General features: G+C 50.1%; 5 protein-coding genes across 5 annotated transcripts; 2 read left to right on the top strand and 3 right to left on the bottom strand.

Annotated features, from left to right (window-relative positions):
* Nucleotides 1-2,236: 2,236 nt before the first annotated feature.
* Nucleotides 2,237-4,534, bottom strand: LRP88_03992 (DEAD/DEAH box helicase; the record flags this gene model as incomplete). Its single annotated transcript, XM_083240581.1, has 9 exons — nucleotides 2,237-2,275; nucleotides 2,329-2,418; nucleotides 2,472-2,622; nucleotides 2,673-2,858; nucleotides 2,916-2,944; nucleotides 2,998-3,039; nucleotides 3,335-3,789; nucleotides 3,843-4,021; nucleotides 4,428-4,534. 9 exons carry the CDS (start codon nucleotides 4,532-4,534, stop codon nucleotides 2,237-2,239), a joined length of 1,278 nt encoding a protein of 425 aa, XP_083103871.1.
* A 6,372-nt stretch (nucleotides 4,535-10,906) lies between these two features.
* Nucleotides 10,907-11,329, top strand: LRP88_03991 (uncharacterized protein; the record flags this gene model as incomplete). The annotated part of the gene is made up of 1 exon (XM_083240580.1): nucleotides 10,907-11,329. The coding sequence occupies one exon, from the start codon at nucleotides 10,907-10,909 to the stop codon at nucleotides 11,327-11,329; it is 423 nt and encodes a 140-aa protein (XP_083103870.1).
* A 511-nt stretch (nucleotides 11,330-11,840) lies between these two features.
* On the bottom strand, nucleotides 11,841-12,326 carry LRP88_03990 (uncharacterized protein; the record flags this gene model as incomplete). Its single annotated transcript, XM_083240579.1, has 3 exons — nucleotides 11,841-11,847; nucleotides 11,898-12,256; nucleotides 12,306-12,326. The coding sequence occupies 3 exons, from the start codon at nucleotides 12,324-12,326 to the stop codon at nucleotides 11,841-11,843; spliced, it is 387 nt and encodes a 128-aa protein (XP_083103869.1).
* Nucleotides 12,327-13,312: 986 nt separating this feature from the next.
* LRP88_03989 (uncharacterized protein) lies at nucleotides 13,313-13,815 on the bottom strand (the record flags this gene model as incomplete). Its single annotated transcript, XM_083240578.1, has 2 exons — nucleotides 13,313-13,643; nucleotides 13,700-13,815. The coding sequence occupies 2 exons, from the start codon at nucleotides 13,813-13,815 to the stop codon at nucleotides 13,313-13,315; spliced, it is 447 nt and encodes a 148-aa protein (XP_083103868.1).
* A 2,116-nt stretch (nucleotides 13,816-15,931) lies between these two features.
* On the top strand, nucleotides 15,932-20,664 carry LRP88_03988 (uncharacterized protein; the record flags this gene model as incomplete). Its single annotated transcript, XM_083240577.1, has 7 exons — nucleotides 15,932-16,640; nucleotides 16,783-16,969; nucleotides 17,017-17,472; nucleotides 17,526-18,155; nucleotides 18,205-18,905; nucleotides 18,958-19,862; nucleotides 19,912-20,664. The coding sequence occupies 7 exons, from the start codon at nucleotides 15,932-15,934 to the stop codon at nucleotides 20,662-20,664; spliced, it is 4,341 nt and encodes a 1,446-aa protein (XP_083103867.1).
* Between the last annotated feature and the right edge of the window lie 249 nt (nucleotides 20,665-20,913).

Below are 20,913 nucleotides of genomic sequence, written 5' to 3'. Positions count from 1 at the left end.
TAGTTACAGACCAACCCAGGGGCCCCAATCAGAAAGCTCTTGTGGAAATAACGCTCGGGTCGTGGGATCCCTTGGTCAACCTCAGATTGAGGCTCATCATTACTAAACCTCAAAAAGTTGTCCCTTAATCCATACGCTATACTGGTACTCAATCCTGAGCACCTCTTTGCAACCCTTAAAGTCACTCTTAGGCTACCGATTAGTATCATTCGTTCAACTTTGATACTGTCATATTCATTCCGTGAGCCAAATTCTCGCCGAAGACGGTGAAGTCGGAGCGGACATCCCGCGGAGGTTATTTATCTTCCGCCCCGCGCACATCAGCAACGGATATAGTCTCAATCGTGCCGAGATCCAGTTCATGTTACAACTTGACCTTCCCTTGACTCTGACGTGTCGGCTGTGATCATCAGCTGGGTACATATCGGCCACACATAAGTTGGCACGAGCCGGAGTTACCGCAGATAGCCTCAGTCTTGAAAACTCGGGGCCTATTGCAACCCGCTACAAAATTTCCCTTGCCAGATCTTCCGATGTTAGTGAACCGGAGTCACAGCAGTATCGGTCTACGCCAGTTTCGTTTGCCGCTGCTTACCATGTTTTCCAAGCAAGGCGACGATCATCCTACAAAGCCGAATCTCCACTCACAGAATCTTCTGCAGGTTTCAAGCTGGTGATCAGCAACGGATCGATGGACTTGGTCACAGGGCATGAATAGCACCGAAGATCGCGGGCCTTGAGAACACCGACATCATTGCAGCTCATCGGGGATCGGGGTGATCACTGAAGTATAAATATCCACGAAGAAGCGTAGAAATATGTGGCATCAGATTCTCATTTTCCTATCAAACAGGTTTCATACGAAAAACACTTCGCGATGGCAGATTTCAGTTACCTTGCCCGCCCTTCTGCAGAATGGACTTCTTTCCTCCAACAACAATCGCTACCTCCGACTCCTAACCTAACAAGCAACCCGGATATAAAAGCCATTCGTCGTCGAATCAACTCACAGCGTTTCACTGTTAGTAGCGACGAGTTAAAGGCGATGGGTGGCCACGGCGTCAAGACCAAAACCTCGATGATTGTTGGCGAGGACTGTGTTGAAATACCCATACGACTCTATGTTCCTGGCAACCATGGTGCCTCGGTCCTCCTATACTTTCACGGGGGTGGATTCTTCTCCGGCTCTTTGTCCACCGAGGATTCAACTTGCACCAGCTTAGCCCTAAATTGCGGCGTCACTGTTGTCAGTGTGGGTTATCGGTTGGCTCCGGAGTGGACAACTCCAGCGCCTTTCCAAGATGCATGGGATGCCCACTGCTGGGTAATACAGAACGCATCCGGCATTGGAATGCCACGGAAATTTAGTCTTTATGTCATAGGGATTGGCGCTAGTGCTTGTCTAGCCGCAAGCATCGTAATTCGGGAGAGGATGGTGAGTACGACGTGTACGGTTACTTCATTGCGGCATCTGTCAGCTAACCCTGACCTTTTCAATCCAGTTGGGCGAGTCCGTCGTCAAGGGCCAATGCTTGGCCGCTCCCTGACAAGTTCCCCTACGAACAGGTCCAAGACGGCAAGGCTTCTCCAATGCAGTGTCAAAACGCAGCCCTCCTCTCTTATTCCTGGGTTGTGCAATATGCGCGCATGATGGATCCCCCGGAGTCATGTCGTGACAGTCCAATCATCAACCCACTTCTCTTTGACGAGAAGGTTATTGACACACTACCACCCACGTATATTATGGTCTGCGGCCATGACCCGCTGCGTGACCATGGCATGCTGTTCAAGGAGAAGTTGCAACATTTGGGGTAATAAGATGCCCCAGCTCCCGAAATAATAGAGTCCCAGCTGACTTTCACTTTCCTGCAGTGTCTCAGTAAGGCTCAATGTTTATCCAGGCTATGCCCATTACTTCCGCAGATTCCCCAATTCTCCAGCCAACGACGCTTGGGATGACAATCTCCATGACGGTATTTGTTGGATGATCAGCATATCGGATCCTTTTCCCGAGTCTAGCCGCTCACAGGGGAGGCGCACGAGATTATAGCGAAGGCCCTAAAGATACACATTGGCAGATCCGAAAGATAGGAGGGGACTTTTGGCTTGATACATGTGATACTAGCGGGTTATTTCATACTTGATATCTATAACCTCTCTCCGATACCAGTCTCAAAGCCTAGCTATCATACCTGACACGTGTGAAGTTTTTCTATTGCGTAACGCAGCTTCCCCCTCAGTTCCATTCGTTAGGATCCAGTGCAAACTTGAAAGTCTATTTTGAGGTCAGCGGCAAAGGCTCGCGTTCATCAAGTTTTAACCACTTACATCCAGAGTGAAATCAGTATCGGACTCATCCCTGTCTTGCATCGACAACTTGATGATACGAGTCTTTCTCTGCTGCAGCTTCACAACGCCCTACAGCAAGAGGTCAGCTATTGTCAGGCTCGAGTAGCTGAAGATGATGTTACCTGCTCCACAGACTCGGCCATGATGTACTTGAAAACGGTCACTGGTCGGGTCTGTCCCATTCTGACCACCCTTGTGATAGCCTGCTCCTCTATCGCTGGGTTCCACTGTGGCTCAACGATATGCACCATATTTGCCCTCGTCAAGGTGAGCCTGCGTCATGTCAGGAAGATCTTCCTCCTCGTCGTTTGTGTACAACGTACCCAACCGCGCCAGTGTTGATGGATATCAAGAGCACTCGGATATCTGGACCCTCACAAAACCGTGAAAGCAAGGCAGTCCGGTCCATGACCGGGTTTCGTCCACCGACTTGGACAAAGCCAATCCCGTTTCTGGAAAGTATGCTGGCGAGCATATCAAGTGTCGTCCTCCAGCTAGTGAAAACGATGCTGTTCATTGGTTAGCTCAAGGGCTTGTGTCTTGAATTCTATAAAGGTAGATGTTACCTCTTTGAATCCGCTTCTAAGCTGGATGACTTGATGTTATCGACCACTGCTGCAAGTTTAGAGGACTGGCCTGCTAACTCACTATCCAGCGGTAGATGGCTCGGTATTTCTGAGGCAAAGCTTGCTGAATTCATGTGGTTAGGGGACACTTTCCCAGAAGCAAACGGCGAGGACGGGCGGAGAGATGGTGTAGAAGGTGAGTTTGTATCGTTCCTCTCAAGTTGAACCCGACCACATAACGGACAACAATCAAGAGAACCCAATAAAATGTCGTCTTCCTCATCCTGGGCGCAGCAGAAATCGCAAATTGGGTCTGCACTCGGGGACCGGGAGTTTTGTTTAAGCATCCTTGGCACAGTGAGCCGATCCGTATCCCTGGTGCTGGTCCCGTTGATTTGAGTGATGCCGTGATTACAAACCTGCCGAAGCTTGACGACTGCTGAAAACAGTACATTGGGCGTCTTCCGGCAGGTGTCTTGGCTGGCCATCAAGTCGAACTCTGCACGGCACTGCTCCAAGATCTGCGCGAAGCGGGCCTTCTCTGCCACCGTAGGTTTCACCAAGACTTCTCTTGCCGTCACACTCGGAAGGTCAAGCAGGGCTTGGGTTCTTCGAAGACAACAAGCCTTGAGAAGAATCCGCAGGTTCCGTGCTGTGCTTGATCCAGCTTCGGGATCTTTCCTCATTGGCCTTACGATGTGCTCTTCCAGCACCCTAGGCTGGCAGAAAGGCTCGAACCGTAGGAACTTGAGCAGTGATCTGAGGTCGTCGAGGCTGTTCTGGATCGGTGTGCCGGTGAGACACCACCGTGCCTCGCTTTCGAGAGCTGCCGCAGCCTTGAAGAACTTGGTGGATGGATTTCGTATCTGATGAGCTGTATCAAGTAGTTAGCTTCACTGAGTAAGGATTGCTATGGGATCCAGGTACCTTCGTCCAGAACCACGCGAGTCCACTTGACGGACTGTAATATCTTGGCCCTGCTGCTGTCATTTTCCAGTGTGTGGTACGTAGTTAACACGACATCACTCTCGAGAAGTAATTGTCCCTCCTTGGCCCGCCTGTTGCCGTGGAAAATTGCTGTCCTCAGAGTTTGTGGTCGGAATCGTCTATAAATTGTCAGCAAAAAATAATCAATACGAATCCAACAGGTGGCTAGCTACCTTTCAATTTCATTATTCCAAACGTCAAGGACCTCTTTAACTCAGTTAGCAACTTTTCATTGTGCCGACCACAAGGTTCAAATTGCAGTCCAAGTGTCAGCCACAACCTACGTCGAGATGGTAGAACAATCAGTATACTATCCTGCAACTCTGCCTTGGAGTTGGAACTTGTGTTAAGTCTATCGTTCAGGTGCCTTGAGTACACAATCGCGCCAAGCATTGTCAATGTCTTCCCGAGACCCATGACATCTGCTAGTATCCCGCCACACCCAGGGACGGTCCGACGGGACAGCAAGCTATTCCGTTCCAGTCAGTTTGGCCAAGGGTTCAATATGTAGGAAGCGAGGCTTACCTGTAATGAATCGAAGAGAGTAACCTTGCGTGCGTCTCTGAGACAAAGGACGAGTTCTCTCGTGTCAGAATGAACTCAATGCCTGAGATCTGATGGCTATAGAACATTTGCGTCAGCAAGTGATGCTAAGTTTTCACCAACAACAGCTCTAGAAAACAACGTACTCTTTAAGTCGCGTATCGATCAAGAGAGAGCCAAGCACGCTTTCCAAGTCGTTCCTGTCGCAGACTGTTGACTTGACCCCATCACCCCAGTCATTTGCAGAATCCAAAGCATCGCCAATGGCCTGAGATACAGCTCACTTGGATTCTTTGTATAACGGCCCAATCAGATGTCTCAAGTCAGTCTTCTTGCGTTCTGGATAGGAGTAATGGGGGTTCATATAGCGGGTTTCTGAATCCAGAAAGACTGGATGCTGAAGAACAACGTCGACATTCTTCATGGCCCGGCCAACCTTGTTTATCAAGCGCCTTGAGCCGTAGACGTTGACTGTGACTCCGATAGGTGAAGGTTTGTGATTTGGCTTTCCACGTTTAGCGTCAAGCGCCTCAATCGCAATCACTGCCACGAACGACACGCGCTTGAATTTATTGGCGACAAAACATAGTATTGAGCAGGTGCGGCAGTCAAGAACGTGTTGCTGTTCCGTGTCGAGTCCATCGTCAGTTGACAGGAAGCACCCATCCTCGTTGACCTCGACGGGGAACATGCAAAATCGAGTCCAAGGCGAGGTCTGGTTAGGTGTCAAGGGGGCCATCAGTGCTTGAGCTTCGCACAACTACTTCCAGTCAACTCAGCTCGGGTCAATGAGAGGAAGAGGACTTGCCGCTCCGTAACAAATTGTTTCTCGCTTGGTCAAATCTATTATTTCCCGGGTCGCAGCTGGCCCCGTCAAATCTATTATTTCTGGTGTCGCGTCTGGCATATCCAAATCCATGCCCGAGCCGGCAGGATGAGTGCCTGTGGCGCAAACACCAGAGGCGAGCCGTGAAATTCTTTTGGGGGGAGCCTCATTATTGAGGCTATTGTCACCACTTCGATACCGCTTACCGGGTCGCGACATGATGAGTTGCTGTAATAAGGCTAGCGATCTGCCTATTGATGGATCGTGAGGAAAGCAATGAAGTTGGGGCGATGAGAAAACAGCCAAGTGATGAGTTGACAGCGTGAGAATGCCCTGTAGGCGACAACTTCTTGGCAGTCAGGGGTTGGCACAGCCCCGCCATGGTTGAGACGAAATGTGCACCAACCCGCTACAGTTTCTTACCGCCCAGGCAGACTCACCGAGGCTCAGCTGTCACAAACACCAATGAGCAACATGACTGTCGTCTCGACTGCAGATGTGGCGCCGTAGCAGACGGTCTTTAATTGGCGGCCATGCATCCCATCCAGTTTCAAGACTGTCATGGAGGCTGCAGCATAGGCTCCCCTTTTAATTCTCGGTCGCCCTGCCCATCACTCCCAGTAACCATTCGGCCGGTTTCATCAACGCCACGGCATCATGTCATCTGCCAGCAGTACGAGCTTCGAACGGTCATTAGACCAGTTCCGAAGCCATCTTTCCAAGGACCAGAAACGGGAATTCAACAACGCAAACATCCAAGACCTAAATGCAGCGATTCAACAGATACAGGCCAAACTCGGCCGCGACAAGAGACTCTGCAACTTCAGAAGAATTGAAAAGTTCCTCGATGCGATGAAGCACGTTGAACAACTCGTCTCCATTTTCCTCAACGTTCATGAGGTTATGGCATTCGTTTGGGTATGGCCGCGATGCTGGTGCACCACTTCCGCTCTCGCTCACAAAATGGTTGATCTAGGGGCCCATTAAGCTCGCTCTCATAGCTGCCACAGTTTGGGCCGACTCCATTAAGCAACTCCTAGATGCTTATGAGGAGATTGGGGAGGCGCTCAGCAACCTCGCCTTCTTCCACACACTCATCAAAAGCAACGGCGCAGAACACCTCAGGCGAGCCTTGGAGGACTACTTTTCTGGCATTCTTCGCTTCCATCGCTGCGTTTTAGTTGTTTTTTCTCGACCTAGTTTGTTTCGTCCACATCCGTTAATACACAAACTGCTGACCATCTCAAGATTGGATAACGTTCTTCAAGGCGGCATGGGGAAGCTTCCGGCGTCAGGTCGAGCCGATCATCCGCGCGCTCAAGCTTCGACAGGAGAAGCTATCTCACGAGAGGCTACAGGCGCATGCCATCCATCAAGGAGTTCAGGACTTTCGAGGGCATGCTGATGACCGGTTTGATAGGCTTGAAGCGGATCTCGACAGGATCCGCAATGCGATGGCCTCTGAATGCCTGAAGCGCCAGACATCAGTTGAAGATCAAGATATGAAGGAGTTTTTGGAGGACAAGCTCAATATTTCGAGGTTTGGGTCTCGCCATCGATTGGATTCCCCGGAACTAAGCTCTCCATCTGCCGGTGATTGGATCTTTCAGCATCCTCACTTTCAGGCGTGGGAAAGGGCAACATCCTCTCAAGGAAATATTCTATTCTTGAACGGCTCACCTGGCGCTGGTATATCTTCCGATCCTCCTTACGTCGCATGTTTCCCGCTAAATAGCATATTCAAGGTAAAACAACTTTGGCGATGAAAGTCATTCGCTACCTCATGGGCAAGGACCCTATCCATGGCAGTACAGTCCACTTTCTCTTCAGACACGATGATGACGATCGAAAATCCGCCAAACCGATGCTCCGAACGATCCTGGCTCAGTTGATTCAACAAGACGAAACCATCATGCGATACTTGTATGAGAAGTCCGCTCCCATGAGCAGCAATCTCGAGCTCTCTAGTCTCGCAACTCTTCAAGACTTGACCCGCGAGTGCTTGACCAGCCAACGCAGCGTATCTGTGGTACTTGATGGTCTTGACGAGTGTGCTGAGAACTAACCCAACGCAATCGTTACCTGGTTTCTAGACAAGGTTCTTCCCTCCGCAGCCTCACGGGGTTGTCATCTCAGGTTGCTGGTCTGCGGACAGAGAGACGGGCGACTCGATCAACTGTTATCAGCGCAGCCCCAGATCAGGCTTGACACGCTTGAATCTCACCAAAGAGACATTGAGTAGTACTCGAAATCTCGAGCCGCCGAGATATGCGCGAGGTTCTCCCAGACACCGGAACAAGAAGAAGAACTTGCCACCAAAGTAGCAAAGACATCACAAGGTACTCATCTCATGCAGCCCCATATCTTGCCGCTTCTAACTCCCTAGGCATGTTCTTGTATACTAAGGTCGTCATGTCCAATTTCTTATCCATGGACTCAGTCGATGAATTTGAAGATGAGATGCAAAGCGGCAGATTCCCCGAAAACCTGTACAAAGCGTGAGCAAGACACTGGGATACGCATGGGAGTGTTTTCTGACGAGATCAGTTACGAGCGAATCATTCAAAGAGTGCTAGAAAAGTCCAAGCCATCACGACAGAAGACGGTCAAAAAGATATTGGGTTGGATCATTTGCTCCCAGAGGCCTCTTCGATGGCGCGAGATACAGTCAAGGTTCTGCATCGATGCAGAAAAGGGAACCTGCAACCCCAAGCGTCGCCGCCTTGACGGCTGCAAGGACATCTGCAGCTCGCTCGTTGACGTCACGATCTGCGATATGTTTGGGGTCTTCAATCGGAGCAGATCATACAGATGGTCCACGAGACAGCTGGCAGGTGTGTTCACGTTTAAATCAAGGGTTTTCTCAGCTGGCCACAGAGACTAATAATCTTGGGCAGATACCTTGTCCAGAGAGGCATCATTGATCTTCTCCAGGAGCATACCGACTTGGCTCTCTTCTGTTGCCGTTACCTTTCTTCTCGGCCCTTTCTCCAGGACCCAGAAACGGACAGCACCCAAGATGCCCTCCAGTCTGGTTATTTCGGGTTCCTCGACTACGCCACCGTTAACTATTGTTATCATATTGAAGAAGCACAGAAGCATGTATCTGGTCCCCCAGCCGACGTTGTCTCTTCTGTGGTGGGCTTGCTCACAGCTTATTCCGACAACCCTTCAAATCAATCGATTCGCAAGATGGAGGCTTGCGCTCAAACAGTAACAAATATGCTCCGCACACAGAATATCGACGCGCGGATACAATCTCGCGTGATCGCCATTCGAGCGGCAGGAGAGTCACAACACCGCGACCTTTCCAAAGAGAGTGCATACCTGGATCTCTCCGGTCCCCTAAGGTTCAAATGCCCCAGAGTCTTCTGTCCCAGGTTCCTTACCGGATTTCGAAGCCAAGACGCTCGTGATGAGCACCTTGACAGGCATGAACGGCCATATAGGTGCACCCACACTGTCTGTTTTCTCCATGACGTTGGGTGTGAGTCCCGCGAGCGTCTTGAAGCACATCGCAAGGCTTTTCACCAGAATTCTTCCAAATTGGCGGTCTCATTTCCTTCCACCAAAAGCACCAAATCAAGAGACATTTCCGAAGCTTGCCGGAAAGGCAACCTTGGGGAAGTCAGACAATTCCATCTTTCGGGAGAGCCTCTCCACAGGACGTGGACAGGGAGCTATGTCACGCCGCTATTTGTCGCCACAAGAGCTGGGCATGCCCATATCTGCAAGTATATCATTGATCAAGGAATCGATCCTTTCAAGGAGCGTCACTACATGGGAAGAGACTGGTCATCGATGCTCGAGGCCATCCGCAGAGCGAATGCACCAATTGTAGAGCTCTTTTTGCATTCACAATATGAAGTCACCATCGCCCGTTTTCCGCGTTATATTGCCATAGCCATCCTGGCTGGCCATTTGGAGATCTTGGAACTCCTTCTGGGGTCGCGAACCGTTCTCGACCACGCGACGATTGCTGAGCAAGTTACCAACGAATTAAGGTCGATCTCGGACGTCGAACGATGGCTCAAAGACCCACCTGCAGATTCTTCCTTGGTACACGTGTGGTTTCGGCGAGCATTTCCAAATTTATATCGCGACAAGATCTCAGCCCCTGGTGCAAGCTCTCTCATCAAGAAGCCTGGTTCTGCAGAATACCGCGCTTGCAAGAAAGTTTTGCAACAATACGGTAGCCTACTGCACGAAGCACTGCAATCAAAGTGTCATCCTCTTTCCATGTTTCTACTAGACCTTGCGGATGAAGACGACTTGCAGGGTACAGCTAACGGAGGGGACCAGCCAATACATAGGCTTGCGAGAAGCGGGTGTGGGGATAGGGATTGCAGGAATTGCGCGATCATCGCCCGACGGCTTATTGAAATTGATGGCGCTGTGTCTGTAAACACTCCAGACAGGGACGACTACCTGCCAATTCACATAGCGCTAACATCAACCTTCGTCCCAAGAAGTGTGATCCTGGTTCTTTTTCTACATACCGACAACCTCAACCACCGAGACCCTGGAGGTAAGAGACCGACAGAGCGTGTGTCCAGAACCGGTGGTGCGATCAGCGTTATCGTTGAGGCCTGCCGCTTGGATTCATCCATCGGAAACTACCAAGGCCGGACAATTTTCTCATTAGCAGTCGGAACATACTGGATAGATGAGAGGACACTGGAGAACTTACTCGAAGCAGATTCGACACTGGCATGGATGGCAGACAATACAGAAGATCGCCAAACGCCGCTCCATCACGCGATGAGGGCGGCAAGGAACAACGAAAGCCAAGCCGAAAAGGCAAAATTGTTGCTCTCGCTTGACGAGGTTGAAGTTGAAAACGTCCTCCGTGCTTTCTCGGCTAGCCGTATGGGTGGCAACGATGAAGCATGCCGGGAGGTGCGGAAATTTGCATATCGCTGGGATCTTGAATGGGCTGTAACAATCATGGATAGACGTGGCTTTGGGCTCTAGCTTCAGATATGTTCGACTGTAGGGTTGCTTCATAGGGCTTGATGAAATTAGTTTATTTATTTGATGTTAGGGGGGCTGTTAAAAGCCAATCAGGACTCAAACAATTCGCAAACGCGAATGTTGAAACATAGGCTTACTTGGCCACAACCTGATCAAGACGAACTCAACAGGGGAACTCAAATACAGTACATAACAATAAAGATTCCTAGCTAGGCTTGCGTTGCTCTGCAGTTCAAGTAACGCCTGTGACGTTGAAATTTGCTTTGGTCTCTGTCCGGCACACATGTCCCTAAACGAACTGTTACTCTCTCATATGTTCATACATGGATAATTCATTGTTCTGTGCAAATTCGGTTTTCCTAACTTTCCTAGCTTTCGGAATATATTCAAAACAATGATCAAAACAATGTTCAGTTGGCCCAATAGCTCAACAGGCGTGCCACCAAAACCGTACACAATGTCTTCTCCGCCGAGTCCAAGTCGGTGAACATACGCTTCCTTTCACTTCACTCTATTCATTCACCTCGCGTGATCATGTAGCTGTTCTTGGTTTGTTCAGACGTGATATCCGTTTACTCACCTCTCGAACAACTTCGAACACGCCGATGTGCAAAGTCAGTTCTCGCTCTGCCTCGCGTACAACAATCGTACACTCGATACTATGAGTGCAAATGCATTCACCGTATCTATTTCTCGCAAGTATAAAAAGGCCCAAGACCCCCAACTTCGTCTCATCTTTTTCTCGACAACAACTCTCACCACCAACCACCAACGCACACTCTCAGCTTTCTCAGCTCTCAGCTCTCAACCCACCACGAACACCCAACTTCTTCAGGTTCTACCACCACCACCAGCCAAATTGTGCAACATTTCGTACACCGCTGCCCGCTGCATCCACTGCGACGGTACCCAGCTCCGTCAGGAGCAGGGTCGAGTTCAGTGCGATGATGTCCGCAAGGGCAGACGCTGCCAGGGTCAAACCTCGGCGACCAGCTACTCGGACTTCGTCTGTAACGACTGCTTCCAGGAGCAGGCGGCAAACGATAACAACTTGTACACCACCACCAAGAGCAAGAAGAAGTAGATGAAGGATCTACTCCGATGGGGACGATGGGGGACCACTTCTGGTGAGTACCTAGACGAATGGGAAGCTGACTGAGTCCAGCAACAACAAAATCAAGAAAAACACAAAAAAACGAGAGGAAAATTGAGAAAACACAGAAAAAAAAAAGCACAACGGGGAAACTTAGGGAGTTAATAAACTGCCCCAGCTGCAGCTAACGAGTTGCAGCCTGAAGGAAAGAATAGGGATCAACCGCAGCTCATGAGCTGCGAAATAGTAGATAGATAGAGACAATTAATAGACTCAGATTTGTCCGAAAACTAATTGTGCCACAAGTGAAATTGAAGATTAAATGAAACTAATAAACCTGCAAGGCCAACGTCATGAAACCAAATGCAAATTCCTGGTGGAGTAGACTCCACCCATCTGCCGTAAATGTGAACCGTAACCAGACCTGGGCGTATAAGGTATATATAAAAACATGCCCAGCCGTATTGATGCCCATCTTTGTATGCATCGTCCCATAATCCCTCTAGTTCCTGGTAAAACGTCAGCTGTGGTTCACGAAAGTCCTTGCACCAAAACATACAGCAATGTGAGCGTAAGATCGCCATGAATCCTCGCCTTGAGCTGGATCTCAATCTCCAAGTTCAACTCAAGATGCAGACTGAGCGCATCGCTCTTCCCACCACCGCCTTGCTGCTGCTGCTGTTGTTGCATTTGTTGTTGTTGTGGCTGCTGTTGCTGCTGCTGCATACCCCAGTTTCCCTGCGTCATGCCCATGTCCATTTCGTCGTCGGTAAACATGGACCGCCTCTTGCGTCGTTCGAGCTTGTTCTTCTTGCTCTTCTTACGCGACTTCTCCTTCTTCGCGGGCGCCTCCTCCTCGTTGTAGTTGGCGCCGGTGTCCTGGCTGTCATCAGACAGACCGTCGCGCTGCTCAACGTCCTGCTTTGTGTCAGTCGCCGGTCCCCTAGATTAGAGTTGCTTTAGCTACCTGTGTCGGGGCTGGAGGCATGGTTGTGGCTGTGGGGATATGGGAGATGTTGAAAGGAGATGGCTAGTTTGGACGGAGTTGCGGAGACTTGAGTGTTCTTTTGTTCTATGGCTACATGCTACAAACAGGATCTCAACTGCGGAGATGACGAGGAGCGCGTCATACCGACAGCCATACGCGGGCAAGGTGTGAAAGAACCGGTTTCTGCAGTCAAGATGAGGCATCCCTGCAAAACCTTGTCATGACGTAGGAGGACAGGCAGGCATCTCAGCTTCCGTCCACTGATTGACGGAAATGAATGACTAAGCTTTTCTCACATGTTTCAGGTGTCAGGGCACGTTCAGGGAAGTTCATTTTTTGGTCTCGCTTTCCTGACATAACAATTTCTGAACCAATCGGATCTGGCGGAGCAGATATTCCGAGGCTTTCGGCCAATCAAATCGCGACTTTGGTCTTCCATCGACCGACTCGCATCTCTCCCCTCTCTTGTGTCTTTTCCAAAAACAACGTGAAGGCGGACCAGGCCTCACCTCGAGATATGAGAGTCTATAAAGGATGATTTTTCAGTCTCAAATCCATAGCCTACTCCTTATGCGCCCACGTTTTCATCGCCATTGAATTTAGATCAAATGGAGTGCCGGAAAAATGCCGTTGCTGCTTAATTGTCTCGTGTCCGCTAGTTTACCCTAAAGCAAGACGCAACTGAGACGAAAATTGTCTTGTGGTAACAGCTATGTAGCCTTTGGCATCAACGCCTCCTTCAGCCCGAACAATCTTTCTCAATTTTATGTATCAGAAAACCCCCTCAATGTCACCATATTCCGCCGCTTCTACAGATCAAAGTTAGATTTATACCACACACATCACCGGAAATGACAAGTGTTCAAGAAGGGCTGATCGTAAACGTGAAGATAACAAAAGGACAAAAGGTGAATAAAAGGAATAACAATCTCTCCATCTTGTACACGCTCGCCACGAGCATTGAAAGAACTCTGTTCAATGGTGCATCAGTGGCTCTTCATCTCGCTCTTCATCTCCGCTTTACGGCTCTTTATGTCTGCCTTGACACCCTTGGCCAACCCCTTAATCTCCATCTTGAGCGCCTTCTTGTCCTCTTTGGACCATTTGCCATTCTTATTGGCCCAGCCCACATCCTGAACATATCCCATCACGATGTTTGATATGGTTTGTACGGCGCATTTGGCACATCTGTTCTCGTCGGCCAAGCCATTGAGAGCAGCTGTGAGCTGTTGCAGTTCGGCCTTTGGGCGGGCTTGTAGTATCTTTTCGAGATGGGGTGTTTGCGAGGCTCCGTGCATAGGATATGTGCCTTTGAGTCTGAAATATGTGGTAAGGACTTGTATTGGCGCATTAAATGAACAAAGGTGACCTACTCTTCCTTCTCGGAAATATTGTGCAAGGTCGATGTCTTTGACATAGAGGATGGAGACTCGGGCATCGAGTAAGGTGACCTTGCTACGGGCTGGACAGGTGATGATACATATGCCATTGTTGCGTTGTAGTATGGAGATTTTTCAGTCTGGTTTCTTGAATGACTGAGCAAATACAAAAGACTATAGCACGAAAGCCATAACCATAGAGCAAATTTAATTGATATTTATATTTCAAGTCGTCCGATTCATCAAGACGGAGTACTGAGGTGGCGTGCCGGCGTAAGCTTGCCTCTGCTCGGCCGAAATCACCGATCCCCGTGGCGGAGTTGAATTTACCGAGTCGGTCTTTCTAAACAGGACAGTCGTCGTAATCAACCTACCACTATCGTATGCTTCCTAAGAGCGTTGAAATTTGTTAGTTTTGACAGAGATATTCTGTTCATGTGGTAGAAGGTGGATTTGAGGATTCATTTCGGTGATGGTCTTGTTGTGGGCTGCTTAGCACTATGCGCTATGCAAGCGTAAGCCGGAGCCACACAGCAAAGCAACTCCTGAGAGTAAACGTGAAGGATGTTACTTAATAGCTTGATTGGAAATTGCAAGGTGCAAGGTGTAAGACGTTGGATTGAGCGATCCATGCTGCACATGGCAGTTGGTCTTTAGCTTCAAGATCAACTGCCGGAATCACCCGCCTCAACCAACCCGCTTGGTTCTTTTGTCTGGATGATAACTTCGAGAATGTCTTCGTTACTAGCTCAACCTTGAAGCTCATCTATAGATCTGTGCTTTGTTAGCGTGAACAAAGGAGCGATGATCTTGTCAAGATTAGCTTAGATACTATCCAAATTCATCCATAGACTGGAGCGATGCCCCTAAAGATGCCGTGCCAAGATTCTAGCTGAAATTGCCAAACTCTCTCTCGCCCTTTTGCTAGTAGCTAGAAATGGTCTGATGTGATGGTGTTGATTCAGACCAGTCACAAAGTTGTCGGCTAACTAGCAACAAAGACACCAGAATGTGATTGCATGCAGATCAAGTCGAACAAACTCAAATGAAGCCTCTTCTCGTATTATCCTCATTGGTGGCCCTGCAGGGACAGCTTCTAACCGCACAGGGCAATGCCTTTGTCGAGCCGAATGTCCCAAGCTGAAGGCCAGGTCTAGAACAGTGTTGGGTCAAGGGTCTTGCCTGTTTGCGAGTAGAGGGACGTGCATTTCATATGCCGTTGCGTTCATATGCCGCTGGACTCATTTGCTGGGGTGAGACAGAACTTTGGGTCAAATTCTTGACTAAATTGCCTGGTCTCTTCACTTGAGGTTTTAGCGTTGATGCTTGAGCTCCCAAGCCCAGCTCCAAGGACGTCAATCGGGGATTTAAGTCATCCCGTTTGCGTGCGACAACAAGATTCAACAGCTTTCGCTAAGGAGCAAGATGAACACCATCCGGCCTTCCGCTCTCTCCAAGCGCCTCATCATGGTGCATGTTGTGAGGGTTCCGGAAGACGATCTCGGCCTTGAAGTTATAGAGTACTTAAATCCATAAGAGCGGATGGCAGGAAAATATGTACTTTCTAACAGGCCCACAATCAGCCCGAACGGTTGATTACTCCGCTGACTAAGCGGCAGTTGGGGATTCTGAATGCGGAATCGCGCTAACATCTGCCGTCATCTCTTTCGGATTCCTCGCACACCCGACTCCCCGACCCTGGCAGAACCTTAACCAAGTCCCGTCAGCCCTAGGGGATGGCATTGATAGCACGGCTCGGGTTGCGGACGCATGATGTCGCCGTAGATTAGCGTCTACGTGGCTGTGCTCTCCTTGTACCCGGTTTGTTGACGTTTGTCTCAGTGTTTGTTTCTCTCCAAGCCGTTTTCGATGGCTTTCCGCTGAGTCAAACCCCTCTGGGAAGCGAAGGGCCCCGGCTTTAACGCTATGCTGTTGGCGGATTCGGGTGCGCCCAACACCCCGACAGTGCAGACTTTAGTCTCGGTGTCCGCGGCCTGAAGCTCACACAAGCTTTGCTCGACGGTCTTGACAATTTCCCGTTTCCATAGAATTCGTCGGGTTCGTCGATACCCCGACCCTTGATTGACAAGATGACGTATGTGTAGTTTATCAGCTCGAGATTAATATTATTTATATGTGAACTGGCCCCTGGATTAATGGGATAGCTCAACCACAGACACTTCCTCAATTACAAGCTTTGATGGGGATAGTGTCATTCCAATCACCATGACCGAACGAAGATCATCAGACAGTCCGACTGTCGACGTCGAATTTGCACCCATTCGATCGGGTGTCAGAACCAGAACCCTAAGCGATGGCTCCCTGAGTATGGCCACGCGGCTGCACAGCGCCCAGAGGGATACCATGATGATCGAGGAGGGAGATCGTCAGGAGCTTCAGAGAATCGCTACTTCAATTTCACAGCGACGACAGAGTTTGGCTGCTGTTTCATCTGGTATCCCCGATTTCACTCCTGATGCGCAAGATCCTGCTTTGGACCCTACCAGCAAAGATTTCGACCTTGCCCAATGGCTACCTCATTTTATGCAACAACTCCAAGATGGGGGCGTGAGTCTCAAGGCTGCTGGAGTCGCCTACAAGGATCTCAGTGTCTCAGGCACTGGCGCAGCTCTTCAGCTTCAACAGACCCTCGGCGACATTGTCCAAGCCCCGATGCGCATTGGAGAGCACCTTAGCTTTGGAAAGAAGGAGCCTAAGCGAATTCTTAACCAGTTTGATGGTCTTCTTCGCGGTGGCGAGCTCTTGATCGTTCTTGGACGACCTGGTTCGGGATGCAGCACGCTGTTGAAGACCATCACTGGTGAACTGGAGGGACTGGGCATTGGAGAGTCATCGACTATCCATTACAATGGAATTCCTCAGAAGGATATGATGAAGGAGTTCAAGGGCGAGACCACATACAACCAAGAGGCAAGTATTCCTGCTCCTACAGTTCCAGACCCCAACTAACCTTTTCGTCAAACAGGTCGACAAGCACTTCCCCCATCTCACCGTCGGCCAAACCCTCGAATTCGCAGCTGCTTGCCGCATGCCTTCCAACCGCGCCCTTCTCATAGGTGAGTCCCGCGAGGAATCTTGCACGATTGCCACCAAGATCGTCATGGCGGTCTGCGGTCTCAGCCACACCTACAACACCAAGGTCGGCAACGACTTTATCCGCGGAGTCTCTGGAGGAGAGAGGAAGCGTGTGAGTATCGCGGAGATGATCCTCGCGCAGTCGCCCCTGGCGGCATGGGACAACAGGTTAGGAAAATTCTCAGAGTGGTATTCCTTTTACTGACATTTTGCAGTACACGTGGTTTGGACTCAGCGACAGCCCTGAAGTTTGCTCAGACCATCCGTCTGGCTGCCGACTATACCGGCGGCGCCCACGCCATGGCCATCTACCAAGCCAGTCAAGCCATCTACGACCTTTTCGACAAGGCCGTCGTCTTGTACGAAGGCCGACAGATCTACTTTGGTCCCGCAAGCGAGGCCAAGGACTACTTTGAGCGAATGGGCTGGCTTTGCCCTCAGCGTCAGACCACAGGCGACTTCCTCACCTCTGTGACCAACCCCCAGGAGCGTCAGATCCGACCGGGCATGGAGAACCGGGTCCCTCGTACGCCTGAGGAGTTTGAGACGTATTGGCTCAACTCTCCCGAGTACAGGGCTCTGAAGGAGCAGATTGAGCTGTATCAGCAGGAGTTTCCCATCGATCCCAGGTCTGGTGCCATCCAAGAGTTGAGAGAACAAAAGAACTTCCGGTGTGTACATGACCTTTCCCCACCATTTCAACTGTCGACTAACAACTTCGCAGACAAGCAAAGCATGTCCGTCCCAAGTCTCCCTACATCATCAGCCTGGCAACCCAGATCAAGCTCACCACAAAACGAGCTTACCAACGCATCTGGAACGACCTGTCTGCCACAGCCACCAGTGTCTCCACCAACCTTATCATGGCCCTGATTATCGGTTCTGTCTTCTACAACACCCCTGATGCAACTGTCGGCTTCTACTCGAAGGGCTCTGTTCTCTTCATGGCTATTCTCATGAATGCTCTCACGGCTATTTCCGAAATCAACAACCTCTACGAACAACGACCCATTGTTGAGAAACACGCCTCTTACGCATTCTATCACCCAGCCGCCGAAGCCATATCAGGTATTGTCGCAGATATACCGATCAAGTTCATCACGGGAACCGTTTTCAACATCATCCTCTACTTCATGGCTGGACTGCGTCGGGAGCCTGGCCAGTTTTTCCTCTACTTCCTGATCACGTATCTCTGCACCTTTGTCATGTCGGCCATCTTCCGCACTCTCGCTGCCATCACAAAGACGGTTTCTCAGGCCATGTTGCTTGCTGGAGTCATGGTCTTGGCCCTTGTTATCTACTCTGGCTTTATGATTCGTGTGCCCCAGATGCATGACTGGTTTAGTTGGATCAGGTGAGTGATAACCCAAGTTGACATTAAAACAGTAACTAATCTTTAACAGGTGGATCAACCCGATTTTCTATGGCTTCGAGATTCTCATCGCCAACGAATTCCACGGTCGAAACTTTACATGCTCGTCTATCATCCCAGCATACACACCTCTCTCCGGCGACTCCTGGATCTGTTCAGCTGTTGGCGCTGTGGCTGGCGAGTACACCGTGAATGGCGACTCCTTCATTGAGACCAACTACAAGTACTCCTATTCCCACGTTTGGCGCAACCTCGGCATCCTCTTCGCTTTCCTCATCGGCTTCATGATCATCTACTTTGTCGCGACCGAACTCAACTCCAAGACTGCGAGCAAAGCCGAGGTCCTCGTCTTCCAGCGCGGTCACGTTCCCGCCCACCTCCAGGGCGGTGTCGACAGGAGTGCTGTCAACGAAGAGCTTGCTGTGTCCCGAGGCTCTGATGCTGGAACTCTTCCCGCCATGGAGCCGCAGACTGATATCTTTACCTGGAAGGATCTTGTCTACGATATTGAGATCAAGGGCGAACCCAGAAGGCTTTTGGATAACGTTACTGGTTGGGTCAAGCCCGGTACTCTTACTGCTCTGATGGGCGTGAGTGGCGCTGGAAAGACTACTCTGTTAGATGTGCTCGCTCAACGAACTACGATGGGTGTTATCACTGGTGATCTGTTCGTCAATGGTCAACCCCTGGACGCCAGCTTCCAGCGAAAGACTGGCTATGTTCAGCAGCAGGGTAAGAACAAGATCTCCTCCCGCTTTCTCACCAAGTACTAATCATTATTCAGATCTTCACCTCGACACCTCCACCGTCCGCGAGAGTCTCCGTTTCAGCGCCATGCTCCGCCAACCCAAGTCCGTCAGCATCGAAGAAAAGCACAAGTGGGTCGAAGAAGTCATCGACATGCTCAACATGAGAGATTTCGCCAACGCAGTCGTCGGCGTCCCTGGTGAAGGCCTCAACGTGGAGCAACGCAAGCTTCTGACAATCGGCGTCGAACTTGCCGCCAAGCCAAAGCTCCTCCTGTTCCTCGATGAACCGACAAGTGGTCTGGACTCGCAGAGCTCTTGGGCTATTGTCGCCTTCTTGAGGAAGCTTGCGGATGCGGGTCAGGCTATTCTTTGCACTGTGCATCAGCCCAGCGCTGTCCTCTTCCAGCAATTCGATCGTCTGCTCTTCTTGGCTCGTGGTGGCAAGACTGTCTATTTCGGCGACATTGGCAATAACTCCCGCAAGCTTCTCACATACTTCCAGAATAACGGCGCCCGGGCTTGTGGAGACGAAGAAAACCCTGCTGAATGGATGCTTGAGATTGTCAACAACGGTACCAACTCTTCAGGTCAAGACTGGCACAGCGTGTGGAAGGCAAGCCAAGAGCGAGCCGACGTCTACGCTGAAGTCGACCGGATTCACATGGAAAAGCCGAACCCTTCATCCAACCAAGATACCGCGGATAGCCACTCTGAGTTTGCCATGCCTTTTGTTGATCAGCTTCGAGAGGTGACGGTTCGAGTGTTCCAGCAATATTGGAGAATGCCTTCGTATATCATGTCGAAGCTCATGCTCGGAACTATCGCTGGTCTCTTTGTCGGCTTTTCCTTCTGGAAGGCTGATGGTACTCTTGCTGGTATGCAGAACATTATGTTTGCAGTCTTCATGATCATCACCATTTTCTCCACCATTGTCCAACAGGTAAGCTTCCTGACAGCCCCTCCTCCAAATTCATACTAACAGACCCCAGATCCAACCTCATTTCGTTACCCAGCGCTCCCTCTACGAAGTCCGCGAGCGCCCCAGCAAGGCCTATTCTTGGAAGGCCTTCATGATCGCCAACGTCATCGTCGAAATTCCCTATCAGATCCTCACCGGTATCCTCATCTTTGCGACATTCTACTACCCCATCGTCGGTATCCAAAGTTCAGCTCGCCAAGGCCTTGTCCTTCTGTTCATGATTCAGCTCCTCCTCTACGCCAGCTCCTTTGCCCAGATGACCATTGCCGCTCTTCCCGACGCTCTCACTGCCTCTGGAATCGTCACTCTCTTGGTTCTCCTCTCCTTGACCTTTTGCGGTGTCATGCAGTCCCCAACAGCCCTTCCCGGTTTCTGGATCTTCATGTACCGAGTCAGTCCCTTCACCTATTGGGTCGCCGGCATTGTTTCCACACAACTAGCTGGCCGAGCCGTCACCTGTTCCGCGGCCGAAACATCCATCTTCAACCCACCCGACAACCAGACCTGTGGCGAATACCTCGCCGACTACCTCAAGATGGCACCTGGACAGCTTCAAAACCCAGATGCCCGGGAGAACTGCAGCTACTGCTCGCTCACCAACGCCGACCAGTTTATGGCCGGTAGCAACATCTACAACAGCGAACGCTGGCGCAACTTTGGCATCGTGTGGGTGTACATTGTGTTTAATATCTTTGTTGCTGTTGTTTCTTATTATCTGTTCCGCGTAAAGAAGTGGAATATGGGAAAGAAGAAGAAGGCTTGAGTGTTTTGAAGTAGCGAGGTGTTGGCGTTGGTTCAAGATTGGGTGGTTTTCTTTGCAGCTTTTTCCAGTCCAGCAGATCTTACGCATATAGATGGTTTTATTTGTTATCAGTCACAGTTCAGCTATATTTCATTTAGCAGATAATACATAGAGTAATTCATAGACCAATATCTCTCAAGTCCTTTATATTCACCCATCGCTTTAATTGGTGTTGGTAATTATTCATCATTAGTTTGTAGACATGTGTCG

This window comes from Fusarium phalaenopsidis (assembly GCF_050370095.1).
Source record: "Fusarium phalaenopsidis strain FUZ10S chromosome Unknown contig_32288, whole genome shotgun sequence".
NCBI lineage: Eukaryota > Fungi > Ascomycota > Sordariomycetes > Hypocreales > Nectriaceae > Fusarium > Fusarium phalaenopsidis.
Note: the sequence above shows the minus strand (reverse complement) of the source record. Positions and strands in the feature narration are given on the sequence as shown.